The sequence below is a fragment of the Pseudonaja textilis genome, chromosome 11 (genome assembly GCF_049901715.1).
Source record: "Pseudonaja textilis isolate UNSWEBS1 chromosome 11, rPseTex1.2, whole genome shotgun sequence".
In the NCBI taxonomy this organism is placed as follows: domain Eukaryota; kingdom Metazoa; phylum Chordata; class Lepidosauria; order Squamata; family Elapidae; genus Pseudonaja; species Pseudonaja textilis.
The window spans coordinates 4,815,780-4,837,544 of record NC_142000.1 but is presented as its reverse complement, the minus strand read 5'-3'; the positions used below and the strand labels follow the sequence as shown (position 1 = coordinate 4,837,544).

General features: G+C 42.1%; 2 protein-coding genes across 3 annotated transcripts in view; one reads left to right on the top strand and one right to left on the bottom strand.

The window, feature by feature from the left end:
- The window catches only part of HSF4 (heat shock transcription factor 4), a 32,022-nt gene extending 29,778 nt beyond the window's left edge, over window positions 1-2,244 (top strand). Inside the window, exon 12 of the mRNA XM_087940487.1 lies at window positions 1,961-2,244. Coding sequence (XP_087796613.1) covers window positions 1,961-2,005 — 45 coding nt within the window. The 3' untranslated portion in view covers window positions 2,006-2,244. The remainder of the gene's footprint in view (window positions 1-1,960) is intronic.
- Window positions 2,245-5,801: 3,557 nt separating this feature from the next.
- On the bottom strand, window positions 5,802-21,726 carry DNAAF1 (dynein axonemal assembly factor 1). Of its 2 annotated transcripts, none has more exons than XM_087940458.1 (14): window positions 21,597-21,726; window positions 20,349-20,490; window positions 19,018-19,125; window positions 17,888-18,011; window positions 17,488-17,579; window positions 16,958-17,179; window positions 15,821-15,987; window positions 14,924-15,045; window positions 13,442-13,629; window positions 12,810-13,061; window positions 11,262-11,368; window positions 10,422-10,493; window positions 8,269-8,611; window positions 5,802-6,278 (listed from the first exon to the last, which is right to left on the bottom strand). In XM_087940458.1, exons 2-14 carry the CDS (start codon window positions 20,473-20,475, stop codon window positions 6,223-6,225), a joined length of 1,980 nt encoding a protein of 659 aa, XP_087796584.1. In that variant the 5' UTR covers window positions 20,476-20,490; window positions 21,597-21,726; the 3' UTR covers window positions 5,802-6,222. The 2 variants fall into 2 exon arrangements, with proteins under 2 accessions (XP_087796584.1, XP_087796585.1); XM_087940459.1 differs by having other exon boundaries at window positions 19,018-19,122.
- Window positions 21,727-21,765: the final 39 nt, after the last annotated feature.

Genomic DNA, 21,765 nt, shown 5'->3' with positions numbered 1-21,765 from the left:
GACACAGATGCCCATAGCATTTATTTTTGAAGTGAAATAAGGTGTTTGTAAGGTGATCTTTATTTTTATTTTGACAAGATGCCCTGAAGCATCATCACCTTGGCTAATGCCCAGGGATGCTGAGAATGCTTTCAGGCACAGATAGTCCTTGACTTACAACCAGAATTTCTGTTGTTAAGTGGAACACTTGTGAAGTGAGTTTTGCCCCGTTTTATGACCTTTCTTTGCTCTGTTGTTAAGTGAATTGCTGCAGCTGATAAGTTAATAGCCCAGTTATCAAGTGAACCTGGTTCTTCCCTTGACTTTTCTCGTCAGAAGGTTGCAAAGGGGGAATAACATGACTTTGGGACACTGCAACCATCATAAATGTGAGTCAGCTGTCAAGCATCTGAATTTGGATGACATCATAGGAATGCTGGAAAGGTCGTAACTGTGAAAAACAGCCGTAATTTGCTTTTTTCAGTGCCGTTGTAACTTTGAAAGGTCACTAAGAAAACTGTTTGTCCTGTCCCTGTCGGAGTCTGAATCCGAGGAAGAAGACGAACAGCTGACAGGGAGTGGGAGTGTGGCTCCGTTGGCTGTGGAGGAAACTGGGGAAGGGCAAAGTCAGGCTGGGCAGAGCAGGAGAGAGGTAGAACAAGGGAGAGGGGGGGTGCAGAGGAAGACCCAGGCCCATCCTCTCTTCATTCTAGGGCACGCAGGGAGGAATGGAGAAGGGAGCAATGTGGGTTGTGTGGCTTATGGGGGAGGAAAGGGCCCTGATTTCCTTCATTAGCCACACCTGGGAATGAGAGTTTAAAAGAGATGCATGCCGAGTGTGGCAGCTGCTGGGAGCAATCGTGAGTTTATCTCGTGTTGCCTTTGTGTATCCCGTGTTCCTGGGGACTTCCCAACCATGTTGAGTTATTGCCGTGTCTTCACATCTGGAATTCTTGCTCCTACCCTGCCAGACCAACTATCTCACTTTGCCTTGATTGAAGTTACAGTTACAGTTTTTGTTGACCACGTTTTGGACTTGATTCTCTGCAGCCCAAGGCTGTTCCTGGGAGAGTTTTTTCTCCAGCCAGAAGGTAACCGAGATATTGGGGGCAAAGTTGGAGCTAATAAAGGGACTCCTACTGACTATCTGACTGTGTTGCCTTTGTGCCATCCACCGGGTCATCACACTGTTGTAAGTCGAGGACTATCTGTATTGATGCCGATTGATTAATAGACGGTACAATACAGCAAGAAATGTTGCTGATTTTTTAGCTTAGTTAATTGCGTGGCTCCTTGGCTCGTTTTTCGCACAGCGTCTGAGTATGTAGCAGTAAGATCTGGCATCAACAGATGAGTCTTCTACTCTTGAAGGAGGTCTGTGCATAAGGGCAGACCCGTCTCCTCTCTCTTAATACATTCAAACCAAATTTGGTGTTGCTTACTCGCCCACAACTAAGAGCGCGGAAGCATTCATTAAACCACTTTTCTTTTGGCCTGCATTCCCATCCATGCTCCCATGGCCGAGTTTGCAGGGTTGCCACTTAAGTTCCCAAGGCGGCAGGACGGGCTGGAAGGCAGGGAGAAAGAATGGAGGGAAAGAGATCCAACGTAGAACAAAGCAGAAAATTCCTGATAGCGAGAACAAGGAGTCAGAAGAACAGCTGGCTTCCAGAAGTGGCGGGTGCTCCATCCCTGGAGGTTTTTAAGAAGAGTCTGGACAACAATTTGTCTAAAATGGCACAGGGGTCTAGAAGACCTCCAAGGTCCCTTCCAACTCTGTCATTCTGTCATTCTCTTATTCTGTCCTGTTCTAGATCAGCCCCGCCCCCCTTTTTTTTTAAAAAAAACCATCACTACCTCTCTCTCTCTCCTTTTCTTGGGCAGTAACTCTGCCTTGTTGTACCATACTTCCTGTTGTTGTTGTTGTTGTTGTTGTTGTTGTTATTATTATTATTATTATTATTATTATTTTTTGCACCAGTCTGCAGATGCTCACTGTGGAACAGCTGGAGAAGAGCAAAAATAAGAAGTCGTCCTGAGGACCAGAGCCTCGTCTTCAGTACCTCTTGCCCGGGAGATGAATAGTGACTTCTGGAAAACACGGCTTTGTCTGCTGACTTTGTATGGGATTCCGGTGGCCGACACACACACACACACGCACACACACACACTTCACAAGGAAAGACTGTTTCCAACATAACTCTTGTGCTGCTATTTGAACCAGTTCAGGACACTCTATTCGAGCTGAGAGCTCCATGCGTTCAAGTGGTTAATTTTTTGGGGGGGTGGGTGGGGTGGGGTTGGAGGCCATGCATTCAACTGGTTTGTTCTGCATACTCTAGCAAGCCTCCTCCAACCTGGTGTCCTCCAGGTATTTTGGACTACAACTTCCTTCATCCACAGCCGGCGTGGTGATTAGCCAACCGTGTCTGGTGTTCTTAGTGTTATCTGTTTTATCTCTAGGCTGTTCAACAAACACGACCTCACGTAGGAACCAACCTCGGGTTAAGTGATCCTTTTCCTGTTTTATGTCTTCTCAGCTCACATTTTTTTGACTCCTCTTGAATCCCAGTTGACGTTTCTGATTTGGGATTTTGGTCCAGTTTTTCAAACTCCTGGAGTTTCTTGATTTAGCTAAAAGGGGTTAAACCCTAATTTGAGCTGTAAATTCCAGGATGCTTTGAGGGCTGTGAAAAGTATCCGTGGCTTAACTTTTGATATCATTCCTTTTAAGAACTGATTGGAAGTCGAGAGTGGCTGAGATCATGTCCTCCCACTGCTCTTTATCGGAGGTGGGCAGCTCTGGTGACTTTACGACCCGTGGACTTCATCTCCCAGAATTTCCGTGCGGGCTCAGGAATTCTGGGAGTTGAAGTTCACAGGTTGTAAAAGTTGCCGTAGCTGTCCATCATCTTCTTTTTAACAAGCCCATAATCCCTTGTGGGATGGAGTCTGGACAACTGAATGGAGCTGAGTGTTTACTGGCTGGATGCCTTTCCTGTCGCCATTGCGGAGTTTTGTTCACACCGCACCACTCTTTGCCATAGCTGTCCATCCCTGCTCTATATTACTGGCCTTTCAACTACCAGAACCCAATTCAACCAAAGGTGGCGGGGGGTGGACAATGTTGCTATAGGAAAATTGCTTTGCCCTCTTCCCCCCCCCCACACCCCATGGAGCCTGTAACGCCCCAAGCAGCCACAGGGGGGCAGTACAAGGTACAGCATGAATAGCTTATCCATTTTGAGTGTGCAGGGGGTCCTTGGTTTACAACCACAATTTGGAACAGAATTTCCATCGATAGGCAGGGCGGCTGAATTGGTCCGGATTTCATGACCATTTTCCCCATGGTTGTAAAGTGAATCACATGGTCGTTAAGCAACTGGCTTCTCCCATTGACTTTGCTTGTCGGAAGCCAGCTGGGAAGGTCCCATATGGTGATCACATGACCCCGGTATACTGCAACTGTCATAAATACATGCGGATTGCCAAGGGGTCCAGATTTTGATTGTGTGACTGTTTGGGGGATGCTGTGATGGTCGTAAGTGCGAGGACCGGTGGTAAGTTACTTTTTTCAGTGCCATTGTCACTTCGAAAAGTCACGGAATGAATGAATGGCTGGAAGTTCAAAGATGACCTGTACAATAACCCAATGCATTTAAGACATAGCATATACTGCCCCCAGTGGCCCACATAGGTATGAACCGCTCTGCAGGGAAAAAATACCGCTAGGCTTTTAAGCTCCAGGAAAGTTGCCTTTAATTTGTTGATAGTTGGCCAATATCCTTTTTACTTTTTTCTTTTTCTCTTTAAAGGGACTTTATGTGTTCTCTTGCAGGAAAAAAAAAGAGCTTGAAAGAATCTGATGTTTGCTTCTTTTCTGTTTTCTTCTGTACTTTGACAATCAATCACCTGACCACCCAGCGCTGCATGGTTTAATTAATTCAATTATTTGTACAGCTCCTTTATTATTATTAACTCAAGGCATTGAGCATACTTGATATTCCTTCCTCCTCCTATTTTGCACAGAAAAACAATCTTGTGAGGTGGGTTGGTCTGAGAGAAAAGGACTGGCCCAAATTTATCCAGCCAGTTTTTCATGCCTATAGTTGTCCTAGAACTCAAAAGGTGCTTTTCCAAGAGGCAACTGGACTTTCTGGGTTTTTTTTTTTTTTTTGGAAACGTTTCACTTCTCACCCAAGAAGCTTCTTCAGCTCTGAAGATGCTTCACGGATGAAGAAGCTAAAGAAGCTTCTTCTGATGAGAAGAGACATGTCTTCAAAACAAAACCAGAAAGTCCAATTGCCTCTTGAAAAAAGCACCTTTGAGACAACCACGACCTGAGAATCTCCATAGTCAAAGTCTCTTGGTTTCTAGCCTGGGGCCTTCACCATTGCACCAAACTGGACCTTTATTGGTGGGGTTACTGAAGGATTAGCCAATCATTTGACAAATATGGAAGGGGAACACTTTATAGCTTAATAAATAATGACATAAGCTAGCCATTGGCAAGAGAAGATACCACTGGCATCTAAAATTCCAGGTGAATTTTGCTCAATTGTGTTTGGTCTATTGTGCTTTAATTTCTCAACAGCCTCTTTATGAGCAATGAAGAATACATATCGGACCTGATATTAAGAATGACCCACTCTCCTAGAAAACAGACACATATATTAAAAATGAACCATTTTAAGAATTTCCTTCAAGTTTACTTTTATTGGCTTTTTCTATGCGACTCTGGAGCTTATGACTTTGGCATATCCCTGATTCTTCTTGGGGACGACGGGTTAGTCTCCCAAGTCCTGAAGTGAGAAGTTATAAAATGTTTTAGCATCTCTTGGAGATGAGGGAAGTTTCATCTGAATCTGATTTTCAAACACGGTGGGAGGATTCTCTTGTAATTTATGGTGTAATTCTCCCACATTCTGGGGAATTTAAGACATCTACAAATCGAAAGTTGAGTTTCTTGGATTTGGATGGTATCACTATAAATCCCTCCCAAAGTGGAAAAGGGGACGTTTTGTTTTGTTTTTGAGGATGGGTGTGAGTGTGTACCTTCTCTTTCATCCTTGGGAATAGCCAAGCTATTGAATACCAAAGGGAATCCCTGTTCATTGGTGATGCAGGAATACAGGATGTTTGCACCAATTTCTCTGTCCTTTGCTTTCATGTCCCAAATCTCCCTCTCCTGTAGCATATTCCACAAATGTTTAAAAACAGAATTGTAGATATTAGGTCTATCCGGATACCACTTTGCATTTCATTTCTAATATCTAGTTGATAGTAACGCTAAGCAGTCTTGCATATTTTTTTTTTTATATGTAAAGGTGCAAATTCTGGGTTTAAAGAGGTTGAGTGTCTGCTGAGCCCTGTTTCCGTGTAGGCTGGACAGCACAAGCCTGGACAGAGCCTCAACCACTGTCCATCTGTAGGGCACTAACGCTAGAGAATGAGGCTTGCTACAGAGGCCGAGGCAATCGGAAGCCCCAAGCTTAAGTTGGCATACAGGTGAGTGTCTTCTGACAAGCTGAGAAGGATCCTGATCCCTGGGGGTTACTCCCCTTCCCAAGACAGGTTGGAAAATTACAAAGGGCAGATTTCAGACAGGGAGGGAAACGCTCGATTTACAGGGCTGTGCCTCATAGCCCTTAGCAAATCTTTTCCTCCTGTTTGTGAAAGTCATCCATCTTGGACTTAAGGGGGAATCTACGACTGAAGGGCTTCTCATACCAGCTGTGAAAAATACAAGGCAGGAGGGGATCCTGGTCTTTGCCTTGAATAGGCCAACCAAAAAGCAGGATGAGGAATGAGCTGCACACAACTGAGAAAAGAGAAACCTTTATTGAAGCTGACCTACATTTAGAAATAAATCCAAGGAGAAATATGCAACAGCAACTCAATAACCGGCTGTCCCAGAAGGCCCAGGGCAATGAAACTGGGAAACATTGGATTGTACTGGGATGAGACAAAACAACCGGGACTTAAATTGCTTCTCTTTCGATTCAGTGCTTTAACTGCATTATGCTAACAGAACCACAAAAGTTAAAAATGAATTCTTACTTCAAACGCTGAGGAGCTGCCATAGAGGCTTCCTAGCCCCATGCCATGGGGCAGGCTCTGGATGTCCCCAGTCCAGGCTATCACACGTGCATGTTTGCGATCCAAGTGGCAGGTGGAGAACCTCAGGGAGAGGGATCAGGCTGGTAAAACCGTCAGGGTGAATCCTCGTCTCCGTCTCACTCCTCAGTCCAACGCCTGCTCAGCATCTTTGTCCGCTTCTACTACTGGCCGCTCTGCATCTGTTGGGAGGCAAAAAAGACAGCTAGGCCGATAAAGCTGTGGTAAGGCTTCTCAAAGGAGGGAGCCTGTGCAGTTATTTGGCTTGAAGTGACTCCACAGGGGACATTGAGCTGATTCAGAATGAAATAAAACAAGCAAGCACATTTCCTGAGTGGTCTCCCAGCAGAACAAAAGACAAAACTGCACAGAAATCCTCGAGTATGCCGCCATCTCCTTGAGTTCCCGTCATCTTGGTTCTCAGCTCAACCCAGAATCTTAGAGGTTCTTCTAAGAACCTCCTAAGATTCTCAGCTCAGAACCTAGAAGTTCTTCAGAATCTCAAACTCCTAATCAGACTTACTTCTCTGTAGGTGGAGTTTATGAATAGAACAGAATAGGAATAGAATAGAATAGCAGAGTTGGAAGGGACCTTGGAGGTCTTCTAGACCAACCCCCTGCTTAGGCAGGAAACCCCACACCACTTCAGACAAATGGTTCTCCAACCTCTTCTTAAAAACTTCCCGTGTTGGAGCATTTACAACTTCTGGAAGCAAGTTGTTCCACTGATTAATAGTTCTAACTGTCAGGAAATTTCTCCTTAGTTCCAAGTTGCATTGCCCTAATCCGAATGTGAATTGATTTGGTGTTAAGATATTGTATGAACCTAGCTACTGTGGTTTGCAAGCACTTGATATGGCTTATCTTTGACTTATATCTGCACTTTGTTGCATGTACTGGGGTTCATTCAACAAAGCATGGTTTAGGACAATGTGTGAGTCATCTAATGCAGAGACTCAGGCGTTTGCTGCTGATTTCTGAAATACTTTGATAAAACCAATATATTATCTCATCCTGAAATGGAATAATGCTGGCAATATTCATTCCCTTGTCATCTTGCAGCTAAACTTCTGCTACTCGCTCTACACGAGGATATCTTTGAAGAATTGGAGCTACAAGCCTTAAGAGCGGTCCATGGTGAATTTTTATGAGAGTTGTGCTAACTTTTTTGGAAAGTAAAAAAACCTGACCTCTTGATTTGATACTTATTGATGGTTATTTTGCTATAGACATTTTTGTACTTGTTGTAAGCCACTTACAATCTGTGATTGAAGTGCTGTGTATATTTTAAAATAAATTAAAAGGTATACATGCTAGTTGATTCAATCTTCTGTTCAAAAAATATCAGGATCTGTGTTTTTTTATTTCTGAACACAGTTTCTATAATACATTTATGTTTGCTGGCTGATGCAGCCTTTACTGATATTATATATCGTTATCGCACTGCTTTGCTTTGTGATAAAATGGTATATGAGCCTTTCCAAATGTGAACTAGATCTTAAACCAAAAACTCACAAATAATAGGTATGTGTAATTCCATGCAGGCAGGCTTATACAGCCCTAAGCACTGACCTGGTGACTGGATTCATTATTCACTATTTCAATGGGTCACATTAAGCTTTCCTTACTTGCTGTAAGCCCCTATTTGTGGCTTAGCGTTGCTTATTATTCATACCACATTTGTGTTCCCCAAATAGTTTGCAGGTTGCGTCTTGTTTAGTAAACCATGATTTAACCAACCTAGCTTTTTAGCCTGCCATATAAACCCAAGCACTGAAACAATCAAATTTTGTTTCTAAAGAAATATAGTTAAGCTTTAGGTGTACTTGTCTGGAACTTGAGTCATGGCAACTGGGCATTTTTTCGTTCTTTTTCAGTGTGAAAACCTTTTGCTTCTTATCAAAGTTTCTTCAGTGTGAAGCTCCCCCCCCCAAAAAAAAAACAAAAAACAAAAACCAGTTGCCATGATTTAAGTTTCAGACAGCTATGACTGAGAATTTTCATCGGCATTTAGGTTGTACCTTGTACATATGCTAGAAGTATAAGCTAGACTTATTTCAGTGAGCAATTCTGAGAAGAAGTAAAGTTACTAACTGGATTTTTTCCAACGTTATTGAGAGCCACAGACAGATCATTATGGACTCAGGTCAATGTTTGTCTGTGTAAATTTACCTAGGCAAGGTGATCTGGACTGAATCTCTATGTTTTTGGTAGCATCTGGAATTAGTCCATCTCGATCACGCTGTGAAGGCTCTGGAGATTCAGGAGTGATGTCTTCAATTAAAGGTCCTAGAGGTTTTGCTTGGTGCTCCTCAGTTTTCTCTTGTGGTGCTAGAAGATCTTGGACAATCGGCCTAATGGTTTCTTTGACTTCAGGTACTTTAGAAACTTGTGAAAAAATGGAGTTTAAGACTTCCGATGTTAGTGAATTGTCAGAAGTGGCAATGGTTCCCTCAGTACAGCTTCTGTCATGGCTGGTTTCAGAAATCACTTCAATTTTGGGTGGAGATATTTGCTGTAAAGGTGAAACAAACAGCATAAAATGGATTTCTTTCTACCACATGAGCCACAGTGGTTAGAGTGCAGTATTGCAAGCTACTTCTGCTGACTACCTGCAATTTGGCAGTTCGAATCTCACCAGGCTCAAGGTTGACTCAGCCTTCCATCCTTCCGAGGTCGGTAAAATGAGGACCCAGATTGTTATTGGGGGTAATAGGCTGACTCTGTAAAACTGCTTAGAGAGGGCTGTAAAGTACTGTGAAGTGGTATGTAAGTCTATTGCTTTTGTCCTTCCTTCCTTCCTTCCTTCCTCCCTCCCTCCCTCCCTCCTTGTGGCTAGAATGCAGTATTGCAGGCTAAACTCTGCCCGTTGCCAGCAGTTCAATCCTGACCGGCTCAAGATTGACTCATCCTTCCGAAGTGGGTAAAATGAGGACCCAGATTGTTGGGGGCAAGAGGCTGACTCTGTAAACCGCTTAAGAGAGGGCTGTAAAAGCACTGTGAAGCAGTATGTAAGTCTAAATGTTATTGCTACATATAGTCCTTGACTTACGACAATTGAGCCCAAAATTTCTGTTGCTAAGCAAGATAGTTGCTAAATGAATTATGCTCTATTTTACGACCTTTCTTGCCACAGTTGTTAAGTTAGTAACATGGTTGTTCAGTGAATTTGGCTTCCCCATCGACTTTGCTTGTCAGAAGGCCACAAAAGATTATCACATGACCCTGGGACACTGCAACCATCATATATATGCGCTGGTTGCCAAGCGTTTGAAATTTAAGCATATGATCAGGGAGATGTTGCAAAGGTTGCAAGTGTGAAAAATGGTCATAAGTCACTTTTTTCAGAGCTGTTTTTAACTTCAAATAGTCACTAAACAAATGTTTGTAAGCCAAGGACAATTTGTAATAGAATCCTGGTACCCAAGATTCACGTCATTTTAAACCATTTTGTTTCTTAAAATAAATCAAGAATTTAAACTTGCTTACAGTAATCAGGATTAACATTCTGTCTCTTGTGACTTGGTTAGGAATGGTTGTCAAAACACTATATAACGTGAATTAGTTCTTCATATGAATATGTCAGTTTCCTGCCCCTAGCCATGTTATTTTAAATGGCTATTATGGGTTTGTGTATTACATTAATTCTACAACTTTTCCTTACACTTCTATGTCTTTCATGCATTTGGCAAAGTGGGCTTGTGTGAAAGCACCTACTTTAATACAGGGGTGACCAATCTTGGCAATTTTAAGACTTGTGGACTGCAACTCCCAGAATTCCCCAGGGCCATGTCTTAAAAATTGCCAAGGTTGGACACCTCTGCTTTAATACATTTGCTATTATGAAAATACCAAAGGATTCCATTCTTTAAACTTGGAAGGAGTTGATCTGCAATCTCTATTTTATATCCTCTTAATTGCTGTGTCTTATTTGCCAGTTCTCTGTGGGAAAAGCTCTGGCAGTATTGTTAAAGATTCTGATATTGAGATCTATTCTTTTTTTCTCATCCAGACATGTAATTTCAGAATAGCTGTCTGAAGGTATGCTTTTTAAAAAAAAATGTTTCTTCACATTATTCTATATTTGTAAATGTGTTTTTAACGTGTTTCCCTTCTGAAAATGATGCAAACAGAAAAGAAACCACTGTCTTATTGGCATATTTGAAATTACCTTTGAATCTGTATATGGGGTGGGGCTTGACTTACAACTCTAATGGAGCATGCCTTTTATGGTTGTAAGTTGTGATGGCTGTAAACACGACAAGCCCAATTTTACATTTCTTTTTGTGGCAGTTGTTAACCTTAGAGAGGGCGGGGGAAATGACCTTTTTGGTGAAGATATCTTCCTTCAGTGACTCTTCGCCGGGAGTATCTATATCTTCTAAGTCAGGAAGTTCCTGAAAAATATCAGAATATTTATTGAAGAAAAAGAGCTTTTCAAGAGAATGTGGTGGGTAGGGAAGGGAAGGGAACTGTCGTGGAACACATGTTTCCATCCTGGCCCTCCTGTTCTGACCCAGGCTTTGTAAATCGTAATTAATCACAAACTTGTTTTAAAAGCAAAACCTATTTTATTGCAATGCTGGGAATTGTTTTCATGCCCAAACGGAACTAATCTTAAATAGCCCCCCAAGATAAGCACACACCTTTCAGTTCTGTGGAATGCGCCCAAAAACAGAAGTATCCAATTAACTATAAAAGAAACCAACCAAAGTACAAGAAAAAACCAACCAAATTACATAGAGCTTCAAGGATGACTCGGAATTGATTGAACTACTTTGCTTCCTGCAAAGTTTGTCCTTGAGGTCTGACTTTTATCCCTTAGGCGAGGGGCAATCACCTCCCAGCCTTACTCCCGAGTCACCCCTTCTGCTTCAGCTGCTCTCACCTTCTAGCAGCTCTGCACACATGCGCACTGGGAGCAGGCTCCCCTGGGTCCTCTTCTTCACTGCTGCCAGACTCCGAAGGCTCCAAAGTAAACACCCCATTTTCAGATGGTCCTGGCCCCATCTCTGTATCGGGTGCAGGACCCTCATCCGAGTCCCCTCCAGACTCCCTGACTGGTCCCCTTTCCCCCACTATCTGATTCTGCTGCAGGCTGCACCGGCTGCCTGCGAACCACAACAATTTCACCCCATCTTTCCTGTCCTGCAGTTAAAACTTACATCAAGGAAAAGTTTTTCTGGCACGTCCAACGTGATGTGTTCAATATCTGTCAGGTCAGTGCACTCAGTTCGCAGTGGCCCTTCGGTAGAAAATCTATAAACGGTTTCTAAAAAGGAGACAAAAATCTTCAGCAAATCTGGATTCCGTTATTATCAGGGCTGGGTACCCATCAGCTACAACACGCCTTTAACCTTTCCCGCCCCCTCAAGGTTTAGATTTCTGGAAACAAACCCTCAAAACCCAGGGCTAACCTCTGGCAGCAAAATGTTACCATTCAAGTTGTACAATTGCACCCAGTGTCACTTTCGATGGTGGGGCGGCCATGTACATTTGATTGATTGATAATAAATGAATAAATAAAATGGAGTTGCTAACCTTAGCTTTATGTCTGATAAAGGGTTGCTAGCTAGAGTGACCCTGGAGGCTGAATAAGCAGGCTCAGAATTTGGGGAGGGGAATAGCTTCATAATGCTGCCCCCTAGTGGCGGTAACCTAAGACCCCTTGTCCCAAGGCAAATGCATCAATTAATCTATTATTGGCAGTTGGTGGGGTTTTTTTTGTAATTTTTTTAAAAAAAATTATATACAAAAAATCCATTCCATTTCAATCGTGCGTCGATTATGTACATATTCCAATTACTTAACCATTAACAATATTCTTATCAAATTTAACATAACAATAATCACATTCCCATATATATATATAATATAAATGAAATCCAATATGTCTATTACATTAGTTTCTCTTATTGCTCTGTACATCTAATCCCTTTTAATTTGTTCTATTTTCTATCCATTGATAAAACAAACCCCATACCATATAATATTCAGATTCTCCTTTTTCTTTCATTTCTAGTGTCAGCCTGTTCATTTCTGCACATTCAAATATTTTTTCAATTATTTTTCCTTCTATCGGTATCTTATCACTCTTCCAGTCCCTGAGTTTGGATTACCTGACCGTGGGGATACTGCAAGGGTTCTAAGTGCAAGGACCAGCTGTAATTCCCTTTCTTCCAGGTGATTAGGGGACTGGAGGCTAAAACATGAACGGTTGCAGGAACTGGGTCTGTAATCTAATGAAAAGGAGGACTAGGGGAGACATGACACAAGTCTTCCAGTATCTCAGGGCCTGCCCCAAAGAAGAGGGGGTCAAGCTATTCTCCAAAGCACCTGAGGGCAGGACAAGAAACATTGGTTGGAAATGAATCAAGGAGAGAAGCAACCTAGAACTAAGGAGGAATTTCCTGACAGCGAGAACAATTAATCAGTGGAACAACTTGCTTCCAGAAGTCGTGAATGCTTCATCACTGGATGTTTTTAAGAAGAGATTGGACAACCATTTGTCTGAAGTGGTGTAGGGTTTCCTGCCTAGGCAGGGGGTTGGACTAGAAGACCTCCAAGGTCCCTTCCAACTCTGTTATTCTATTTCTATTTTAGTGCTGTTGTAGCTTCCTAAGTCCAAAGCTACCTGTATGGTTTTCCCTTCAAGGCAACTCTGGATCGTTCTTGGCATCCCAACTGCTTTCTTATCTACAGATGCCCCTTACCTTTTTCAGTAGCTGTAAAGCCAGGAGCCACCTTCAATTCCGCTTCCTGTGCTTCCTGCTCATGTGGATTATTCTCTGATCTCCTCGACTGATCACCCAAGATTTCCTCTGCAGCTATAGCTTCTTTGTGGGCGCCAAAAGTGTCTTTCACAAATTTCTCAATCTTCTGCTTTGTCTGCAGTGGTTCCAAAACATCTGATGTCTCCGTCCCATTTTCGGCCACGGCATCGTTGCTTGAAGATGGGATCATCTCTAGAATGGTCCAAATGACAGATTAAAAACAAACTGTCGGTAGATTCAATTCTGGCATTTGTTGAAAAAAAATTACACGCACAAGGATGATTTGTCCTGGCTTCTTTAAAGTATGAACTAAATATACAAACTGACTGAATTAAAACTTGCTTAAATATATTTAAGAATACTGCAATATGAACTTTAGTGGCACCATTTTGGGCTCATTTATCAAGGAGAAAATGAGGGTAGTAACATGCATTTATTTGTGCCACCCAGAGTTACTTTACAGGGGAGATGGGTGGCATAAAAATTTAATAAACAAATAAATTAAAAACATGAATGTTTTTAAGGAATGTTATTAAGTGTGGCCTAGAATACATTTTACAAAAGTCATAAACCTTCACCGACTGAGCCGCTGTCCCTTTCTTTCATTTCCTTCTGTTTTTTCCTCTCTTTGGCTTTTTCTCGGACTGCAGTGAGAGCATCCATGCTGTCTTGTATCTTCTTCCTTTCTTTCGATTCCCACATTTCCTTTTCTTTCTTTTCAGCATCCCGTCCTCCTGCAGCCCAGGCTTCTGCGCAGGCTCTGAAGGGGAAAAGGAGGATTTCCATGAGATAGCCGGAAGTGGGCTTCAGCCATTTCTATAGAAAGTTCCTAACAGAGATGGAAGGGGCCTTGAAGGTCTTCTAGTCCATTCCCCTGCTAAGCAGGAGATCCTGTACTTTTTCAGACAAATGGCTGCCCAGTCTCTTCTTAAAAATCTCGAATGTTGGAGCATCCACAACTTCTGAAGGCAACCTCTGTTCCAGAAGTTGATGGGTTGATTGCTCTGTCAGAAAATTCCTCCTTATTTCCAGATTGAATCTCTCCTTGTTCAGTTTCCTCCCATTATTCCTTGTCTGGCCTTCAGGGGTCTTGGAGAATAACTTGACCCCCTCCTCCTCTCTGTGGCAGCCCCTCAGATACTGGAAGACTGCTGTCACGTCTCCCCTGGTCCTTCTCTTCGCTAGACTTAGCCATGCCCAGTTCCTGCAACCGTTCATTGTATGTTTCAGCCTCCAGTCCCCTAATCATCATGGTTGCTCTTTCCTGCACTCTTTTCAGAGTCTTAATGTATTTTTCATAATATGGTGACCAAAGCTGGATGCAGTGCAGAAGAGAGGCTTCTTAGAATCTAGACTGCTATGCTGCCCTCGCTCGTGTTTTGGGAACCGCCCTCAACCTTCTGGGTGCATGTAGATCTAATGGTGTAATGCCTCTCTGGAGAAAAGTGTATCTCCGGATGCACCAAGGGGAGATTACCTGGGGGCTGTTATATATGAAGGGACGTGGTGGATCAATGGCTAAAACACTGAGCTTGTCAGTCAGAAAGGTCGGCAGTTTGGTGGTTCAAATCCCTAGTGCCGCATAATGGAGTGAGCTCTCGTTACTTGTCCCAGCTTCTGCCAACTAGCAGTTCAAAAGCACGTAAAAATGCACCTAGAAAAATAGGGACCCCTTTGGTGGGAAGGTAACAACGTTCCGTGTGCCTTCGGCGTTTAGTCGTGCCGGCCACATGGCCACAGAGACATCTTCGGGCAGCACTGGCTCTTCGGCCTTGTAATGGAGATGAGCACCGCGCCCTAGAGCTGGAAACGACTAGCAAGTATGTGCGAGGGGAACCTTTATCTTTACCTGTTATATATGAAGAAGTCCTTTTGGTTTAGCTCTAGGGGTTTTGTACCCTGGATTTTTGCACTGAAAAATGATTGATTTTTTTTTTCTAAAAAATCTTTTGTTATCACTTGATATACAAATGCAAAATGCATCTGTAGTTAGAACTAAATATTTATGAATCTTTTACTAGTGAGGCTGAGAACAATCTCCTTGCTCATTTTACCTCTCCTTTGGGAAAACCGGTCTGTCATCCAAATAAGTCAGTTGTTTTAATCGGATAGTAAGGGTCCTCCTATAGTTAGTTATTTTCCTAATGACTTCATTCCCCATTAGGTTCAACACACGCTGTCGAAGAAAACAAGCAAGAAACCATTAAATGTTACGTTTTGAGAAGCTAACTTTCAGTGACTTGTTTTTAGGCACTTATCTCATTTATTTTTATGCCTTTAATGCATTTCCTAGCCACATTGTGACTGCAGGTTTAACTCTCAATCCTTTATTGCAGAGGTCTCCAAACTTGGCAACTTTAAGACTTGTGTGTGGATTTCCACTTCTAGAATTCTATGCTATGCTGGCTGGAGAATTCTGGGAGTTGAAGTCCACAAGTTTTAAAGTTGCCAAGTTTGGAGACCTCTGCCTTATTATATGGGATATAATCCCATAGCTTGCCCTGTTTATACATACTTTCCCCCCTCCCTGGATTTCTTTTATCCCATTCTTTGAAAAGCATCACCTTTATAGACCTAAATGTTAACTCCAGCTACCCAAAATAAGGCTATGTTAGCATGGGAGACTTGTTAGGTGTGGGATGCATCTGAAAGCATGCGAGGAAATAGCCAATTATTAAACCAGCAAGTGAACATCACTGTCTTGAATGCTGCATGAGCAAGACTCTTAGAAGGGCAGCTTTCAGTTTGTAGAGCAGGGGCCTTCAAACATGGCAAATGTTGTGGACTGTAAAATGGGGTAAAACTCACTTAACGAACGCTTTGCTTAGTAACTTAGAAATTTGGTCGTAAGGTGAGGACTACCTGTAACAATAAACTGGAAGAAGCTCTTCGAATTGCTGAATGTGGGTGAATCAGGCGATGTTGAGCCTAAGAGCTGGATATTGGCTTACCAAATCAGGCATGGTTTCCAGGACTTCTATAATATGTGGATCGTCTAGCTTATTGTGAGAAAGATCGAGGACGCTGATACTCGGGCATTCTTGCAAGTGCTGTATGTCTTCCACTGTTCGTAACAAATTGTGAGCAATCTGGAGAGTGTGGAGAACTTTCAAACAAGCTGTTGAAAAATCACAGTAGTTAGATTAAAATGCCCCGAGATAAATTTCTTCCGCAAAATTTCTGGAGGGATCATTGTGGCTCTTGGTAGCATTGTATAGCCTTACACTTGTTGGGAAAATACTAACAATCCTGAGGGGTGGTTTTGTGTGTGTGTGTTTGTGTGTTTTCCAAAGTTACAAACAATAAAAACATTGTTTTTTAAATGTTTTTTCTTTCTGTTGTTTCATTAATAAAATTTATTTAAAAAAAAAAAAATTTACCTTAGAGCAAGGACAATGAGCTTATACAGTTAGAATTACGTAAAGCCCCTTGTGGCTGCCAGTTTTAGATACTAAGGGAAATAATCAATTGAAGTGCAAAGGAAGTATTTAATATTTATTGTGGCTATCTATCTTTTGATGGAACAAAATATCTGTACTCAGGCTTGAAGTGCGAGTCTTGCTGGCTGGGGAATGCTGGGAAGTTGAAGTTCAGCTCTCTTAAAGTGGCCAAGGTTGGAAATTATGTCTTAGTTTATGGAGTGAATGCAGAAAGCTAGGGTTAGTCTGACATAGTTAATGGCTTAGTATGTTAGGGGAAGCCAGCCAATTGTGATTATTTTCAAAAAGCAAAGTCAATTAAACCATTACTGTGATGTGGGACTCAGTTAATGGTCTGAGTTTGAGAAAGGGCAATTTAGAGTATCTGCTGAGGAAACAGAAGGGGTGTATCAAACATCACATATTAAGTGCTTGACTTTACAACTACCAGAAACTATTACGGCTGTTTTGGTCTGTGTTCTCTGTCTCTGTCTCTCTCTATTTCTCTGTCCATCTGTCTTTTTGTCTCTGTCTGTCTCTCCCTCTCTGTCTCTCTCTCTCTCTTCGCCTCTGACTGTCTCTGTCTGTCTGTCTCTCTAACAATCCTAATGCAAAATAATACCGTATTCAAAGAACCAGTCTTATTTCCTCAGAAACAGAGATGCTTACAGAGATTCTCAATGGTCTTTACATAATTGTTGCTGAGGTTGAGAGAGTCTAGTTTCTGCAAAGGTTCAAGGTTCTCAATTTTGTGAATCAAATTGAGTTGCAGGTAAAGGCAACGTAGGTCTGTCTGCGCGGTCAGGTTCTCAATCTTCGTCAGGCCGTTGCACTCTAGCCACAGGCACCTTAAGCCTGTATATTCTTCCAAGTTCTCCAAACGATCAAATCCTACAGGAATTGGAACACAGAGAGAATGTTCAAAGAAAGGATGAACGGCTCACACATGAGGATGGGTGAATTGCAATGCAGCCCTCATTTGATCAGAAACCCTTCAACTTGCCCTGAAGGTGGTTTAACCTCAAATGTCCCCATGTAAGGCTTAGGAAAGACTTCATAATACAGAAGGGATTATAGATGCATCCATCCTCCTTTCCTTCCTTCCTTCCTTCCTCCCTCCCTCCCTTTACTTGCGCACAGATTTTTTTTCCAAATGCCCAATTATAGTGCATTATAGTTTCAAACATTTGGCTTCTTACCTTTGTAATGGAGATAGAGGGTGTCATTCAAGCTTGGAGTCACATATAACTTGTGTTGTTTGCAGAGATCCCTCAACAGTTTTTTGGTCATTCTAAAACATTAACAAGAATTGTGAATCCTGGGATCATTTGGAAGAGAGTATGACTTTATTAGTCAGCAGTGCAAAGATGTATTTAAAATTCACTACCTACCAATGGTCCAGCGTCCAAACTTTTAAATTTTGGTTTAACTATAGCCAGGGCTAGCATAGATGTAATACTTTACCATGATTCATTCTAATAAGTAAAATAACTGAGGGAGGAAACTGTGATCCTGCTTTCACCTCTCAACTATTCCTAATCTAGCAATTTTGGTTTTTCTCTTATAAAAGGAATACCTATATAAAAAAAAGTAACTTACCTCAAGCCACATTTGTTTAAGTCTGATTCTCCAGACTGTGAATCAGGTACTGGCTTGTGATTATTATTTGTCTTCTCAATAGTCTGTTGATCAGTGACACTCCTGGCATTTTCCCTTTTCAGTGCTGCTTGAACATTAAACATGGCATTAAACATTTGGATTCTTCTGATTCAAATGATTCCATTCTACAGTGAAAACTAAGATTCGGTCTAGAATTCAGTGGGTAAGCAAAGATTGTAAAATGTACTGTACATAGGAAAAGGTAACTGGTATATCATCCTGAAAGAGACCTGAACTTACTTTCATTAATTAAAGAGTGTATATTATGTGAGGTTATGTCCTGTTCTTGCTATGGTGCATAAATGCAGTTTCTGTTTTTTAATAGGAGCCAGATGTGTAGAAATTAAGTAGGAAAGAACCTGCATGTTTCCCAGCTATGTGTTCATGCCAATCAGAGTTTCTGCATCATCTGGATTGTGACTGTACATACACACCAGTCTATACCATAATGTTCCTCATTCTTTACAACACTGTGGTTTATTCAACAAAACCTGGTTAAACAAATTATGTGTGATATATCTAACATGGGGGCGCATTGCCTCAGTATTTAAAGAAGCTGAGCTTGTCAGCTGGAAAGCTGACAGCCTGGGTTTGAGACCCAAGTGCCATGCAATGGGGTGAGTTCCCATTCCTTGCTTTAGCTCCTGACCACCTAGCAGTTCAAAAGCATGCAAACCCAAGTAGATAAATAGGTATCACTTTGGAGGGAAGGTGATAGCATTCTGTGCACGTTGGCCTATAGTCAGCCTGACCAAGGAAATATCTTCGGGTAACACTGGCTCCCACGCTAAGAAATGGAGATGATCACCACCCCCTAGAGTCAGAAGTGATTGATAGGTGGACACCTTTACCTTTATGCCTAACCTATGTGAACCTAGATTTATCAGGTCTTGGGAACAAAAAGGGGCAGGCTGCTATATTGTACTAGCCAAGACCAGCTAGCCATTGTAGAAACCAGAATACCGGACTAAAATGGAAACATTAGCTGACCCAGACAAGCAAACCTTATCCTCTTAAAAGCATTTGTGCTTTTAAGGACAGACTGAACAAGAATGAAAGCAAGAAATTACCTGGTTCTCCATTGCTGTAGTCAACATTGCCAGTTTTCAGTCTTGGATTCTCATAGCTAATATCCTTTTCTTTCCCTTGCTCTCCTTCAAGCAGTTGAGGGTTTTCTTCTAAGAGTTGGAGAGACGGAGTCAATATACAGTGCAGGTGTTGCATTATGCTAGCATCCCAACATATTGTAGCTATGTGCCCCAAAAGAATGTTTTTGATGCCGCCTCGCATCAAGTGAGTCAATTTTTGTAGAAATCAAGACTCATGCAACAATAATGCAGGTCTGCATGAGCTGCCTATGAGGCTACTGCTTCCTAGTTAGATAGAGCATGAGTTGCGAGGAATTTTTAAAAAATGAACCTGCAAACAAGAACAAATGGTCAGAAGAGGGAACAAACTCTGTGTCATGTAGTTACATTTTGTTCGCTTCTATTTATCTGTGTTTCTACAACTGAGAAATAATGCAAGGAGAATGTCTGTGGTACAAGTAATCCTTGACTTAACAGTCAGTCATTTTTATGACTGTTTGGAGTTACAACAGCCTCAGAATGGGTTCTTTATGGTATGCAAAGAACTTTGAAGAACTGATATAAGCCAGGGATTATAGGCTATCACATGTAAATGAGGACTCAATCATCCAGGCCAAACGTATCTAAAAAGGTTAAATCATGGCAACTGGAGCAGAATTTATTAAAACTGAGATGTTTTCTTACTCATCTAAGTAACTTATTCAGTCCAAATGATTTTTTTTTTTTAGATATAGCTTATCATGCATCACCAAAGTTTTTTAGCACCTCTAGTAGCACCTTAGGTGCAATAGCAGTAACATTTAGACTTATACATTGCTTCACAGTGCTTTACAGCCTTCTCTAAGTGACTAAAGTCAGCCTGTTCATCATCACCTGCTGGCCGGGTGCCCTCCCTGTCACCAATGCGGAATTTTGTTCAGCAGATATATTCTCAATGTGCTCAGAGAGAAAAAATATCCGCCTCCATCTAGGATCAAACTCACAGCCTTCTGATTGTGAGGCAAGAATTCTATCTCTAGGGTACCGCACCACTCCTTATAGAGTCAGCCTATTGCCCCCAACAATCTGGCTTCTCATTTTACTGACCTCGGAAGGATGGAAGGCCGAGTCAAACTTGAACCTTTATGTACCAATTGTAATGAAATAGGAAAAAAAAATATAGAGCAACATTTCAGATGACAATGTTTGCAATTGAGCCATTATACTTTACCAAGGAGTCGGCATGGGCTAATAGGTGGCAATATAAATTCAATTAATAATAATATTCCATGGTCAAATGGCACTTATAACCATTCTTTTCTTGGATCTGCTACCTGCTTTAACTGAGCTGTCCCCGTTGCTGGAAGTGCTGCCTTCCTGCTCGCAGTTTTTTATTTCTTGGTCGTTGCTCTCTGTTGCAACAGCCTCTCCTAATTCAGATTTTTCACTGGGTGGGTACATTTTCAGTCCTGTCACCTAGAACAGAAGGCCAGACATTTATAATAGGCATTAGAATTCTTTATTGGCCAAGTGTGATTGGACATACAAGGAATTCGTCTTCAGTGCATAAACTGAGTGTACACAAAAGCTATAAGGGATAAATCATGATCGTAATCATCATAAAAATACATTAATCATAAACCATAAGATACAACACTTAGTGATAGTCATAGGATACTAAATAAGCAATCAAAATAAATTGTACTAGGAAACTAAATAAAACAATATAAATCGTAAAGGTACAAGCAACAAAGTTATAGTCATAAGTAGAAAAGGAGATAGGAAAGAGGAAAGAGAAGGATAATAGGAATGCATCCTTACTTAATAGTTTTATAGGTGGTCCTTGACTTACAAGGAGTTCGTTTAGTGACCGTTTGACACAGTAGCGAAAAAAGTGACTTACAACCGTTTTTCATACTTACAACCATTGCAGCATCCCCATGGTCAGGTGATCAACATTTGGAAGCTCAACAACTCACATTTATGACGCTTGCTGTGTCCTGGGGTCATGTGATTTTTGCAACCTTCTCACCAGCAAGGTCCATGGGGAAGCCTGATTCACTTAACAACTGTGTTCCTCACTTATTGACTGCCATGATTCACTTACCAACAATGGCAAGAAAGGTCATAACATCTCACTATTTCCCCCCGCAGCAAATCTGTGAGATGTCCTCGACTTACGACCAAAGCCCAAAATGTCTGTCAAGTGAGGCATTTGTTCCATGGGCCTTTGCCCCGTTTCACAGCCTTCCTTGCTGCAGGGGTTAAAGTGAACCACCGCAGCTGATAAATTAGGGACCCGGTTGTTAAGTGAATCTGCCCCCCCCCCCGGGTACTTTTCTGGTCAGAAGGACGTAAAAGGGGATCACGTCATAAGGAAGAGCCCCACATGACCGTGAGTCGCTACAGAGGTCGTTAAGTGTGAAAAACAGTCATCATCGGTCCCTTTTTTTCCCCCAGTGTCACTTTGAGCGGTCACTAAACGAGCCGTTGTAAACCGAGAACTTCCAATATTCAATGGTTTTTCTTTTTTTTTACAGTGTGTGAATACGAATGAGCGTTATGCGTCCCTGCCGCCTCACTCTCTCCTCAGCGGGCCATCCTTCCTCCCGCAGCGGAGTTAAGCAGAGAATCAGCCCTTCGCCGCCGCCGCCGCCTCTCCTTTCCCGGCTTCAAACGGCTCCCGGCCAACGGCTTCTCCATTTCCATGGCGACGACGCACCGCGCACGGGTTCGCGCACGCGCATCCCG